At 38.7% G+C, this 14,644-nt stretch overlaps 1 protein-coding gene across 5 annotated transcripts in view; it reads left to right on the top strand.

The window, feature by feature from the left end:
- Positions 1-14,437, top strand: part of LOC124619339 (focal adhesion kinase 1) — a 749,959-nt gene extending 735,522 nt beyond the window's left edge. For all 5 annotated transcript variants that reach the window (XM_047145654.1, XM_047145653.1, XM_047145656.1 and 2 more), the window contains 3 exons: positions 4,965-5,089; positions 6,877-6,983; positions 12,325-14,437. In XM_047145654.1, coding sequence (XP_047001610.1) covers positions 4,965-5,089; positions 6,877-6,983; positions 12,325-12,502 — 410 coding nt within the window. In that variant the 3' untranslated portion in view covers positions 12,503-14,437. The remainder of the gene's footprint in view (positions 1-4,964; positions 5,090-6,876; positions 6,984-12,324) is intronic.
- The last annotated feature ends 207 nt before the right edge of the window (positions 14,438-14,644 follow it).

Below are 14,644 nucleotides of genomic sequence, written 5' to 3'. Positions count from 1 at the left end.
CTTGCAGTGTACCAGATCACAACTACTGTTAACTGATCATAACATCCTGGAGGAACAATATGAGACCAACTTAGGTGAACACATCTCTGAGGAAGATTTCTATGAGGAAGTTAAAAATAAAGTTCAAAACAGGCCCAAAGCGTAAACAAACAGATAATAATATCCATGAAGTCACACCAAGGGTTTGCCTTTCGCTGCTGCAAAGGCAAGGAGTCTATATTCACTTCAAGTCCTTATACCTTAAAGACCTTGTAGCTGTTCAAAATTTTTCAATTTCTTGGGCCTAGGTCATCCACCAAAATTCTGCAATAAAGAATCAATCCATGAAAATTGTGCCAAACCATGCCACAAGAAATCAGAATGCCGAGAGGAAGTCACAGTTGGATGCATACCATGGAAATGTAGAAACAGGATATATGCAAAAGCAGGGGGACCCATTTGCTCCACTTACAAGCAGTTGCACAAAAGGCAAATAGAGTGCAATAAATTTGACATCACTGATGATTTTCACAAAAGTGTAATACAAATACGATGGTCAGACATTAACCCCTTCTTTAAACACAGATATGGATTTGCAAATAAATAATATATGCAGGCGCAAACATAAGCCTCCATCGGCTAGAAAAAGAGATTGGCGGCTTGCTTTATTTGGTGACAACAGACAGGTATAGCATAATTAACATATCAAGAAATGAATTATCTTCCATTGCTGCAGATATGTGGCATAATACATCAAAGCTATTTAATCATCACTGATCATGTTGATGACCTGTGTACAGGCTACATTGACTACCAGAAAACTAGGCAGATAAAAGACATGTTCCAGTGGGCAGTCTTCAGATCAGACTTGTACGAGTGGAGGGCATTTTCCACCAGTATAGTGGAGAATGTAATAAAAAAATTAAAAAAACGTCGTGAAAGCATACCCTAGGGCACATCAGTGGTACCTGCACACATTCATATCGTGAACCGAGAAACAAGAAACAGGAGACATATTGACACACCAGTACAAGAAACACAAAAAGATCAAGACTAGCAAATAGTTCATTAGGTCAAAACACATTGTTAAAATTACAGCCAGAATATGACTCTAGCAAATGCAAACCATACATAGAACCCATACAATTTTCGTATGCTAGCAGGATGCACAGAACAGGCAAACAAAGAAATAACCACAAAGAAGACTCTGAGTTGCCAAATAACCATGACAAATAGTAGTCCAGTAACGTGGACATCGAAAGCCCAAAGCAAAATGCAATCAGTCTAACAACGGAAAATCAAGGATGGAATAATTACAATATGAAAATAATAGTTGCTACTCAACACGTAACAAAAATGCTGACCACAGATAGGCACAACAAAAAGAATGACAAACAAAGCTTTTGGCCAAACAGGCCTTCATTAGAATAGGCAACTCATGCACCCATGGCCACAGTCTCTGGTGGTCTGCTTTGTTCACAAGGCTATGAGAGATCCAAACACCTACAGTACTATACAACAGCTAACTTGGCTACTGCAAAGACAGGATGGCTCAATGGTAAGTGGGAACACAAAAGGTTATGGAGAAAATAACTAAACAATGCCCACAAAGTTCAGTCAGTGGGCCAGTTTTCTGGGACATTGCAATAAAAACACTCCTAAACAATCTGGATGAAGGTGGTAGCTTTAATGTTATGGCAGCATTTGTTGATGACTTCCTAATAATAGTAACTGCAGATCAGATGCAAGGCCACACAACTCCTTTTAAAAATAGTAACTGGTGCAGCCGTAATGAACCCACAACTGTGGCAAACAAGACAGTATATTTACTAATCAGAGGGGCACTGGAGAGGAACCCCATCATTAGACCAAATAACACTAGCATACAGAGAAAAATAACAATTGACATTCAGTGAGCACATAAGACCTACAACTGAAATAGCAACAAGGCTGATGCACAAACTTGCTGCTCTAACTCATCTCACAACGTACTACCGTTAGAGACACTATTTATGTTTTATACAGTGTACTCTGAGTTTATTACATGCTTTGCAGCATGTGCCTGGACACATAAACTGTCTCTCATGACTCACAAAACCATTGTGAGGTGTGGACAACAAAAGTTTATTGCTCAGGATATCAGGGGCATTTGGTACCATGTCCATGGAAGCCCTGTGGATTGTACTTGCAACATACTCCACTGACACAACCATTAGACGCAGAACAGCAGCATACTGGCTTAAGAGGGGAAGACTGACTGAGGCACACGAGACAACAGGAAAGCATATTGAAGAAAAACATCAATTAAATCTTTTCAATGTTGAGACAGAATGGAAAACATCTGACAGGGGCTGTTGAGTCATCTCCTTTTCAAACATCTGGGAACAGTTTAGGCTGAGACATGTTGACCCTAGCCATGGTATGGTATACTTCCTGATGAGCCACAGCCCAACCCTACACACCTGCAACACTTTGTCCTTAGCCAAAGTGAAACCAAAGCATGTGGGAAACATTGGTTCCCCAATGCTGTTATATGGCACACTCACACACAGAAGACCAATCACAGAAATTGAAAACATGGGTGAGCTTTAAGGGACCCAAATAAATGGAGCATACTTAACCACATCATTTATAGATGTCAAGAGTGCTACACGCGACTTTCAAAAAATTCCAGAACTTTGGCCACAAAATTTTTCTGGTCTCCTTCGAAATACTCTCCTCCACAACTGTTGCACTGCTCCCAATGCCATTTCCTGTTCCAGAAGCAGTCTTGGTATGCCTCTTGCTGGATAATGTGAAGTGTTATCTGCAAATTTTCTTTTATCACATCTGTTATTGCAAACATTAATCCTTTCAGTGGGTTTTTCAACTTTGAAAGATAAAAAAAAGTCTGCAGGGACCTGGTGTGGAGAGTACAGACAACGAGGCAGCACAGTGATTTTGTTTTCTGTGCAGTAGTCCCACATCAACAGGGATGAATGTGCATGTGCATTATTGTGATGCAAGGGCCATGAATTGTCTCGTCACATTACAGGCTGTCTCCTTCTCACGTTTTCACGCAGACATCACAACACGTCCCGATAGTACCATTAAGTAACAGTTTGTTCTTGTGGTATGAATTCATGATGAACTAATCCTTCAAAGTCAAAGGTAACTTTCAGCATGGCTTTGACATCCAACCTGACCTGATGAGATTTTTCTGGTCTGAGCTTTTTCTGGTATTGGAGAACCTTTCCAGACCCTTTGTGAAGATTGAAACTTGGTTTCAACGTCATAACCGTAGACCCACGTCCCATGACCAGTTATGATTCTCTTAAGGAACATCTCATTCTCATTTGCGCGATCCAAAAGCTCTTCACAGATTGCGAGGTGAAAGACATTCTGATCTTGACTCATGAGCTGTGGGGCAAACTTGGTGACAACATGATGCATTCCAAGAATCTATGTCAGGATTTTATGACATGATCCTATTGAAATGTTATATTCTTTTATTTTTAGAATAGTCAGCAAATTCTTGGAAACTGTGTGTCCATTACAAGAGTACTGCAGAAATCTGTTTTTCCCACTGGAAATTTTAATGACTTTTGTTACTCATTCTTTTTTGCAGCTTTTACTGCTTTTTCCATCTCTTTGCATAGTAACTGTGCTTTGTGGTCAAAGCTCAGAATATTGCTAGTGAAGGCTTAGTTTGTACCACAGACAAATATGTCGTCAGTTGTGGAATTTGTTTGCTGTTGAAATTGGTGGAAAATGTATTGTGGGGATGGATTAAAAACTTTTTTCATGGTTATTAAAGCATCTCTACTATTACTGTCTTTTGTAAAAACAATGGTAGTTGCTAAAATGCTTTGTCTTAATATGTAACGGGCTGAGTCTGTGCAGCACAACCTCCAGGCTGTTGTTAAAAATAGACATATTATCGCTTGGTGCTGTATATATGTCAGTGATTATGAAGTTAAATCCTCAATGAAATTTTCCTCCTCTTTCGCAAAAATAACAGTACAACCATGTGTGGATGACTCCCCGCTACAGTGCCTCACTACTTTAAGTCTTGCTATTGAGGTTAATTTTGTATCATTGGGATGTAACCAGTTTTTTTATGAAAATGAGGAGGAGGAGGAGGAGGGAGAGAGAGAGAGAGAGAGAGAGAGAGAGAGAGAGAGAGAGAGAGAGAGAGTGTTCCCTAATGCATTAAAGCGAAGCCCATGAGCAGTATCTATTAATCTCAAAATATTCGTAAATCTGTTTGAGACACTGACATCACAATTACATAAAAGTTTTTGCATTCCATGTCATGTAGTTCTAACTTTCTAAAGAATATCTGCATCAGTATTCACATTTAGTCAACTGTCCAACAAATTGCATGTTGTTCGTTATGTGTAAATTTTCACTGAATGAGCTGTCCACCCCTGGTAGCTGAGTGGTCAGCATGACAGAATGTCAATCATAAGGTCCTAGGTTTGATTCCCGGCTGGGCCGGAGATTTTCTCTGCTCAGGGACTTGGTGTTGTGTTGTCCTCATCATAATCATTTCACCCCCATCAACGCGCAAGTCGCCAAAGTGATGTCAAATCGAAAGACTTGCACCCGATGAACTGTATACCCCACGGGAGGCCCTAGTCACAAGACATTTACATTTTACTGAATGAGCTTTAGTGGTAGGCATCTAGTTAGAAGTGAGCATATATTATAGGGCTAAAATTTTTCCACTGCAGTTTTTAGTTTCATTCACAATAATGTGTACCATTGGAAGATCATTGTGGAGTACAAACATGATAATGTGGTGCTTGAAAAGACTAAATGTTGCTATCTGATCATAGGTACCATATAAACCACATGAAGGTTATAGTGTGTGAATCCGAAAATTTCATAAAAATTTTAAAGCTGGTTATAGTCTACATTACTGTAAAATTAGATTGATCTCCATGTCATTTGTGTTTTCTGACATGTATCCTGATAAGAGTCCTATCATCTTTGTGTTGCAGGTGTGCAGAACAGCCGGGCCGACCAGTACCTTGAGCTGGTGAAGAAGGTGGGCATCGAGCTGAGGGCGCTCCTGGCCAGTGTGGATGTGCTCGTGCCACATTTCCCCGTCTCTGCTCATCGTGAGGTAAGAGGTCCATAAATTTGAGGAGATTATATAAAAGGCTAATAGCCTTGTAAGACACAGATAAAGGGCACAGGAGCTGAACTCACAAATCCTTGGGAAACCAAAGTGTCGGACTGAATGATTCCTTTGGAAACTGAAGACAGTTAAATGGAGAAAGATAGAGCAGAGTAATGTGGGAGAAAGTGAAGAATGAAGGAAAAGGAAATATTAAAAATGAAATCCTGGTGGCTAATGAAATTTGAGTAGAAGGCTCAATAAAAAAACAAACATTGTGCCTCAGTGATTCGCATTGGAGGATTGGCATTCAAACCCAGTTTAGCCATCACAATTCACATTTTCCATTGTTTTCAAAAATCACATTGGACACCTTTTGGTATGAAATTTCAAAAGCCCTGTCAACTTCCTTTCTTACCTTTATTTAGCTAGTCTAGTGTTGCTTTTGGTATCAATTTTCTGGTGATGGTGGGATCGTAATTTCTAATCTTTCATTTTTTCTCAAAGCGTTAGGGTATTTGATGAGATATCACATGTTGTGTAAGGTTAATCTTGACCCTTATTGATGTTATTCATAATAGGATATTCTGTCAAATATAATATACTGAAGTATGTTCTATGAGACTCTTGTCCAAGTATGAGAGGGCAGCTTTTGTACTAATGGAACAGTTCAGAAATGGATAAAGAAAGTGTTATTACGGTCCTTAAAAGAGTGTGCACTTGGGGGAAACACTGCTTTACAGTAGCATAGTAACACTTCATTGAGATTGTTTATGAGTGTTTGATGTTAATGTAAAGAAGAGCATAATACAAATCTGGTAAAGTCATTGAGGTAGGATTCAAGTCAAGGGAACATGATGGACATTACATTTAAAATGGGCATTGATACTCATTGCACACTATCTCCATTTGTATACATGTTCACTATCAAGCTCATTACTGTGTATCCAAAATCTTTCAACATGATTTTTGAACAGTTGTACTACCAAATTTCCCCAGATATCACGTTCTCTCTAGATGTATCAGGATGTCTTAACTGATGGGCTCGTTGTGTTGATCACTGTATTCACTAAGAAACCAGTATTCATTTTTATAATTAAAAAACTCTGGTTTTGAGAGGATAGGTCATGATGATTAGAAACAAGAAATATTTACTGGAAGTGTATAATGTAGTGGTGAATAATGTGCTTACCAATTGGATATTGGGTACTACTGCTGCATGTCATCTGTTACCATTCATTCTAACGATATGTTAGTGGTAATGCCAATAGGAAGTACCAAATGGAAGACAAAGCATGTTTGCTGATGATGGAAGGAGTAAAGGTGACCAACCACCATACAGTTGAGATGTTTAGCTGTCCACAGACAAATAAATGAGACCAGAATTGATGCTAAATTTCTGAGAGTCATTTGCCTAAATGCCCAAAGTAAAAGGAAGTTGGCTATCTATATTATCATCTCTTACACTTTTGGATGTTTCACATGTCCCTGTTTTCATCAGTTCTTTGAATTGTTTGTTTATGAGCTACAGCTGGTAGGTGTTGGATGGGGAGCATTTGTTTATGTAGTGTAGAATTCCAGCAGTGCTTACAAATCTTCTTATGTCCACACAGCATGGCACAAACTTTTAATTTTTTCCTTCTGTTGGCGTAATGGATTATCACATTTTGTATTTCGTAGATAGTTTTGACTGTGTGAAGAAACATTTCTGTCATTGTGCTTATAATGATTTCTGCAGAAGTTGTATTTTTTGAACCCAGTAGTATTATACTGAGGTGTTTTTTTTTTTTAAGGTCGAGATGGCGCATAAGGTATTGAGCAAGGACATGGGTGAGCTGGTGAGTGCGATGCGGCTGGCACAGAACTACAGTGCTACTACGCTCGATGCCGAGTACCGTAGGTAAGTGTTGATGATTGTTTCTCATGAGTGTTTTTGCCTTCTTACATTCTTCTATACAGCTGCGGCAGCAGCAGCAGCAGCAGGAGTAGTAGTAGTAGTAGTAGTAGTTGTTGTTGTTGTTGTTGTTGTTGTCTATAATCCAAAGCCTGGTTTAGCGCAACTTTCCACGCTAGTCTATCTTGATCCTGTGTTGTAAGTAAGTCTCTTCATCTCCAAATAACTGCTGCAACCTTCATGCATTTGAACCTGTTTACTGTAGTCAAACCTTAATCTCCTTCTATAAAAGCCTCCCCCCACCCTCACTCGCCTTTAACGCGCGCGCGAACACACACACACACACACACACACACACACACACACACTCTCTCTCTCTCTCTCTCTCTCTCTCTCTCTCTCTCTCTCTCTTTCTCCCTCCCTCCCTCCCTCCATTAACAAGGTGATGATTCCTTGATGCTTCAGGATGTGCCCTACTAACCAATTGTTGTGCCATAAATTCCTTTTTTCTCCTATTCGATTCAGTACCTCCACATTAGTTACTCGATCTACCCATGTAATCTTAGCCATTCTTCTGTAGCATCAGATATCCAAAGCTTCTGTTTCTTTTTGCCTGGACTGCTTATTGTCTACATTTCACATCTGTACAAGGCTACACTTCTTACAACTATATTCAGAAAACACTTCCTAAATTAATTTAAATATATTAGACAACTAGCAACCCGGCCTGGCTTAGCACAGGTAGCGTTAAGTATCTATGGTCAGACGACTTGTGTAGCCTAGCACATTTTGTTCATGGGCCACAGCACAATTTATGAATATATTTCAGAGAACAGTGTTAAATAACTGAATATCATCACTCTCATATAACTTGTGGGATGTAAGCAGCACACAGTGGGGAAATTGTCTGGATGCATGAATGTTATGTGTTCTGTAATGAATTGGCATTTGGAGTGACATCCCATGTCGTTATGTGAGCACATTATGATGTAAGTAATATGTTTACAACCAAAACACACAGAAAAAAGTCTTTTGCTAAGGAATGAGTTATTTTGAACGTGTCATTGTGTTGATGCATTCAAAATGTCCTTAAGGTTCTGAGAGTCTCATATAAGCTCAGTTCTTGTCCGGAATTGACCATTTTGCTCACGTATGCTGAACATGGATAATTCTGTTCCGTTTCGTGAAATCAACCACTGATTTGGGTAGTCAACTGAGCCCTGGTGAAGGCAGGAGCAGTTTACACTGGACTCTTAATGTGCCTCAAGTACGGGGAAAAAGAAAATTAAATTGCGTAGAAGTAAGGCAGACCAAACAAAAAGTTCTGCTTGATATATCCAAATTCCAAAGTCTACAGTTAACTGTGCTCATATGCCAACACAGAAATTTGAGTTTGGTGCAGCCAGCAGGTGGTACGAGGTCAAGCAATTCCATAATGGCAGTATTCAGAAACTGATGTTAAGTTGTTCCAGTTTAGTATGCTGTTAGAAGAACATGTCATATGTGGTGATTACTAAACATTACTGGCCAAATGTTCTTGGAAAGCTGTGACAGTACTCTGCCCATTGTTACTGATTCTTTTTTTTATATCTTGATTAAGTAAATATCTGGTGGCACATCAAACTACACTCATGTTCAGAGGAGAAAAAAACAGAACACCTTAAATGAATAGAGATAGGATGTTCATATTCACAGGACATGAACATTAGTATATTCTGCAGTAACGATTAGCATTTCAGTCGCATTGGTTCAGCATGTGTGCTGTTGCCTAGTAGGCACAGAGTCTGCCATGGGCACTGATAACTTATTCCACGTGTGATGGCATAGACGCTTATAAAGTGTGAATGGCATCCTGTGGTGTAACCATTCATGCTGCACTGACCTAGTTACAAAGTTCATCTGTGGTGGTTGACATTGGGTCGCAGCACTGCATCTGTAATTTCACCGTATCCCATACATTTGCAATTGACAACAAGTCTGGTGATCTGGCAGCCGAGGGCAAAAGGCTGACATCCTTTGACACTAGGGAGGCACGTGTTCATGCAACAGCGTGTGGTCGTGCATTACCTTGCTGAAAATAATGTCTGGGGTGTTGTGCAGGCTACAGGTTGCAGAATGCCATTCAAGTAGGTCACACTGGTCACAGTGGCCTGGACATGCATCACCTGCGATTTGTGATTGTACCCAATAGCACCCACACCACAAGGCCTTGAGCTGGCAATGTATGTCTTTTGAGGTTGCAACCGCTGTAGTGCCTCTCCCTGTCTGTGACGAACAAAAAAAAAAAAAATTTCAAACAAACAAACCAGGATTTGTCCAAAAACATTATCTGATGCCATTCCTATCCCAAGTAATGTCATTCCATACACCATTGCTATCTACCATGTTTCTGCACATTCATTGAGGGCAAACGGAGAAATGGTCAACACGCACATAACATGTGCCATAATAAACAGTGATGGAGTGTCACCGCTGATAGTGTATGATGGGTTACACTGTTCCACTGTTGTGCCAGATCCGAGGAGGGTGCAGATCTGTTCTGAAATGTCATTCGGACAAGGCGTTGATCTACTCGGGTAGGGGGGGGGGGGGGGGGATCTGGGTGATGCAATCAGACTCACTGATTTGAAGGTGTGGTTTGCGCATATGTCTGTGAGGCTTTCTGCACATCTGCTCAACTCACACCAATCCATTACCTTTGGTTTATAGAGAAAACGAGAGCCGCAGCCACATTTTACTGGTAGGTCATGTCGCGTCATGTCGATTCATGGGAGGCCATAGAGCATGACAAGATAGGTCAGGTTACACCACCCAGAACCCCCCTCCCCGAGAAGATTGACACCTCATCCGAATGACACTGTTTACACATACCTGACTCGATTATAAACAGTTATTTGAATGAGCTAACTTGAGAGAATTTGTGGACTAACTTGGTTCAAATATTGATCATTTCTGCAGAACATACTAATGTACATGTCCTTTGAATATGAACATCCTATCTCTAGTCATTCAAGAAGTTCTGTTTTTTCTGAACATGACCTTACATGAAATAAGAGTTTAGTGAAAACCAGACAAATTTATTCAGCTGTTGTTAGATCTTACTTGACTGAAGTCCTGGACAGTAATAATCTATTAAAAATCTTTTTACACAGATCAACCCTTTCATGGAATCCGAATCACTATTGTGGAGCCTTTGGATCTCAGAGGTTGTTTGTCCAGTGCACTGGAAACTCCTGACTGGCGTGTGTTGTACGCTCTGCTAGATGATTCCATGAAAAGTTACATCTGTAACATTCCTTTTCCTTTGTTTAGTGGCAAATCAATGCTGCTTGTATCATCAAACCTTTGCTGTATGTAGTATCATAGTCAGGTTTATCTGTTTTTATTTTTGTGTTAATATTCAATGTAAATTGTACAATTGTTACATCCATAACCATGGAATGACCCTGCCATATTATGTGGCTGCAGCTTGTCACTGCAAAACCTCTAGCACAAACTAACACTCGCAGAAAAACAGTACCTAATTTTGTTTACCGTGCTGGTGGAGTTTAGTAAAGAAGTAATATATTGACACTCATGCCTGATGCTGTAATTTAATTGTGTGAACAATGAAAATACAGTAAATGATAAACTTTTTTCCTTTATCAGTTTGTATGGGGTGTCTGTTATAAAAAGTTTTGTATAGGTTTGAAATGATGTGTAAAGCTTGTTAGCAGTCACCAAGTGCTCTCATTCTCAAATAGTGGATGAATATAGTCTGAGTAACTTGTGCGCTGTGTTAGGCTGCCTCTAGATGTATACGTAAGTTATAGCTGTAATACTGAATTTATTGTGTTAAACATTCAACATAAGATTGTTGCTCGTAATGAGTAAAATTTGACAGCATTTTAAATTTGGTCAGTAACAGTATGAAATATTAAAAATAAAAATTTTTGTTACCCCTGAAAGCCATTAAATAGCCAATCCGTAGCTGGGTCTTCGCTCCAAGTTAGTCATTTAGTAATACAGATAACAATAAACTTTTTTTAAATTTAAGTTGTATACGCACACCTCACTTGATTATAACCAGTTATTTGAACGAACTAACTTGAGAGTATTTGTCTAATGATGTAATGAAAATACCTTTTTGTCATTACAAAACCTTTGTAGTTGACATCTAACAGTTAGTTCTTATTATACCAGATGTGACTGTCTGCTGACTGAAAAAATGGATAGCACAACAGAAGTAGATCTAATCTGTGAATAAAATATGTATGGCAGGTAGAATTATTAGCATTCTGATGAAGAAACCACTTCACAAATTCCATGTAAAGTTTCTAATTGGGTTACCATAGTGCTTGCATCACATATGGATAGTACTCATACAGTATCCTCCAAGCTGTTTTGTAATATATGCCCACATAGCTTTCCGCATCAAGTATGTTGGTTTAAGTTGTTCTGCTAAACCTTGTATCATGACTGCCTCGATAACCAGTGTTACAATATTATGATTTCCACTCCTTCTGTGCTATAGATGAAGATTCTTTGTTTCTTAAATGTGTCAAAGTGCAGTGCAGATCCTATAGGGTATGTGCCTTCTGTTAGGAATCTGATTCTTGTAGGTATGCCAAGTGTATGTGATGTGAACCTTCACTTGAAGTAATACAAAATAATGTCAATGAACTCAAACTGTCAGCAATCCATGCTAGATCCAGAACCTCACATGTAAACAGTAATAACCTCTTAGGCAGACTGGATTCTTTGAAGGAGAACAGCAAACTACCTCGAATTGACTGGACAGGTTGCGTTCTGTGACCAATGTGCCTCACTCGTGTTTGGGTAAGATAGCATTTTTTGTCACAAAGTGAAACTCTGCACAGCCTGTTGTTGTTCAATATATGTCGGAGGGATCCCGAAACATTCTCTATGTGTGTTTCTTCAGTCTGAATGTAGACTTTTAATTAGTGCCTCACAGTGAAATAAGTAAGTGCTGAAACTGGTACGATACCTCCACATACTATTTTTGAACATCATCTCGTTTCTGGCAAGATTGGCAAACAGTAGAGATCACAATGGTGAAACTGCATAGTTTTTCAGTAGAATATAGAGCATAATCATATGTCATTTCATTCATACGAATGAAAAAAAAAATCCTGATCTGCTCTAAACATATAAATAACAGTGGCATTAATGCTCAGTATGAAGTACAAAAACACAGACATCCTCTTTCCATTTGGTGATATTTAAGTAGCAAGAGAGAACCAAATCTCTGTACTATTCACTTAATCTTACATATACGGTTTGGAGAAATTGTATGTGTTTAGTATTTTTAATGCTGTAAATTGTGATTCTGCGGGTGGTTTTTCAGGGGTATGCTGTCAGCAGCTCACGTGCTGGCAATGGACGCCAAGAACCTGCTCGACGTCATCGATGCCGTGCGCCTGCGGCATCCGGACGTCGATGCCCTGATGCGTGGTGCACCGCCCGACACGGGAGCTGCCTCTGCCGCAGCCCCCGCACCTGCCCCCACGCCCGCCACCAGCTAGCGCGAGCAGGCCACGACCACCTGTGCTGCGAGTCCACCTCCGTGGTGTCGCTCCTTCTGGAGATGTGGGCTTTTCTTCTCAACATTCCTTAAATTTAGTTTTTTAAGTCTTTATTCTTGCTTGTATTCAGTTTGCGTTGAAACAGTATAAGACTCAGATGTGTGCTCATATGAGTGGAGGAAAACGAGAGAAAACAGTTTTTAATGATAGTCTGGCTTTCCTCTGAATCATCCTTTAATTCTAGATTAGATCATCCTCAAACATTTGCTTTCCAGAGGTTAAAAGGAAGACTGCTATCTTTTGTATGGTATATAAACCAGGAAATACTCCACTGCCAACAGTAATCTGATTTTTACATTTTTTTTTACTTTAAAATATCTTAAGTACCAAGGACATTAATTTATAAGTTTGATTAAGAAACTGTGCACTGTTTTTATCAATATTCACAACACTTCTGCCAGTGTAAATCTCATTCTTTGGTGCTCTATTTTTATAGATAAAATAATTTGACAGAACAGAATGGTACCGTTAAGTAAAAATAAAGGAAATTGTGAAGTTTCCTCATGTGTGTTATTGTCATCATCATCATCATCATCATCATCATCATCATCATCATCAATGACAGCATTGTGAATATTTGTTTTTCACTTCATTCTGCAATTAGAAAGGAGTTTCAGTTTCACTTAAGTTTTCACTTAACAAATTTGACAGTAAACACTATGTTTCTTCATGTTGTATGTATTTTGGACGTAATGATGAGGAGTAAATGGAATTTTTGAAAAACATACTTATTTTACACATGTATGTATCAAACATACTGAAGCATACAGTGACAGTGTAGCCTCTTATAAATTATCGTGATTAGCCAGTTGAGAATGTTACAAATGAAAGACTACTTTAATAAGATTATTTATATTCTTGTATGTGGCATCGCTAAGTGCTTTTGTGTATTGTACACATATAAGAATATTTGTACTCTGCCTTTATACACAGCAAGCATAAATATTATTATCAAGGAAATGTTGCTGCAATATAAAGTTTTATGTACAGTCTTTATTTAATTGATTTGCTCAAGCTATATATCTGGTGTGTACAGAATACTGTTGTTAAGGCAGTGGAGTGTGACTGTAGCACTTTTGAATTCCGTGTGTGCTTTAGTTCTGAACTATGCAACACTTCAGACTCTGGCTAAACTTCTGCTGTCATCTTCGCCTTTAGTAGGCTAGTGGAAATTCAGATGTTATTGAAAGTAGTGTGTTTGCAACAGTATTCCTATTCATATTCATGTGTTAAGGGCAATACATAAAATACAAATGACCAGATGTAGAAAATTAGTTTTCAGCAAAGCCGTGAGATAGAAAAGTGTTGCGTTTTTCAGTTACTCAGCTAAATTATTGTAGCTTGTTTTCATGGATCCTTTGTTGAAGTGTAACCATAAAGATGTGTATTTGTATGTTTGGATTTTTATAATGATTTTTTTTGTTCTTGTTCTTTAGCTGCCTGCTGCCTTATTGTGCATGCAGTGAACTGATGATACTACTTCAGACCTTAAGAGCCAGACTGTTGAACCTCATTTGCTGTAGCCAAAATTTTATATGCCTCAGTAAATTTTGTTCCTCCTATTCACAGTGATAAAAGAAACTTGTATATTATCTGTTTAGCAGTACTCAGTTGCTGAACTCATCCACTTAACTAGTCACAGTGTTGAATGAGAGTGTGCCTGATATCAGTGTGACAAGCACAGAATTGTGCTTTCCTGTGAGATATAACTCATAATTTATACCTGTCATAGGTAACTATGCTTGCCTTATGAGCAATGTCATTATCATTGTTGTTATTGTCATATTATTATTTCTGTTTTATTACTACTGTATTAAGAGTGCATTTGTCATCTTCAGAGTTTTAAAAAGAAATTAAACCAGTTTGTCTTTTGCAGAGAGATTTTCTTTGTAAAGCAACCTTTGTCCAGTCACTATATCAGCAATATGATTAAAATTGAGGCAACAGTTTTAACAAAATCTGTAAAATAATGTGAACACTAATTTAGGCAATTGCCAGCTATATTTCAGCACTACACATTCACATTCCAGTTCTTACCCACACAATTCAAATAACATCAGTTGAATACTCTTTGAAAAAGGA

The sequence above is a fragment of the Schistocerca americana genome, chromosome 6 (assembly GCF_021461395.2).
Source record: "Schistocerca americana isolate TAMUIC-IGC-003095 chromosome 6, iqSchAmer2.1, whole genome shotgun sequence".
Taxonomy (NCBI): Eukaryota; Metazoa; Arthropoda; class Insecta; order Orthoptera; family Acrididae; genus Schistocerca; species Schistocerca americana.
The sequence above is the reverse complement of the archived record's forward strand: the minus strand, read 5'-3'. Positions and strand labels throughout refer to the sequence as shown.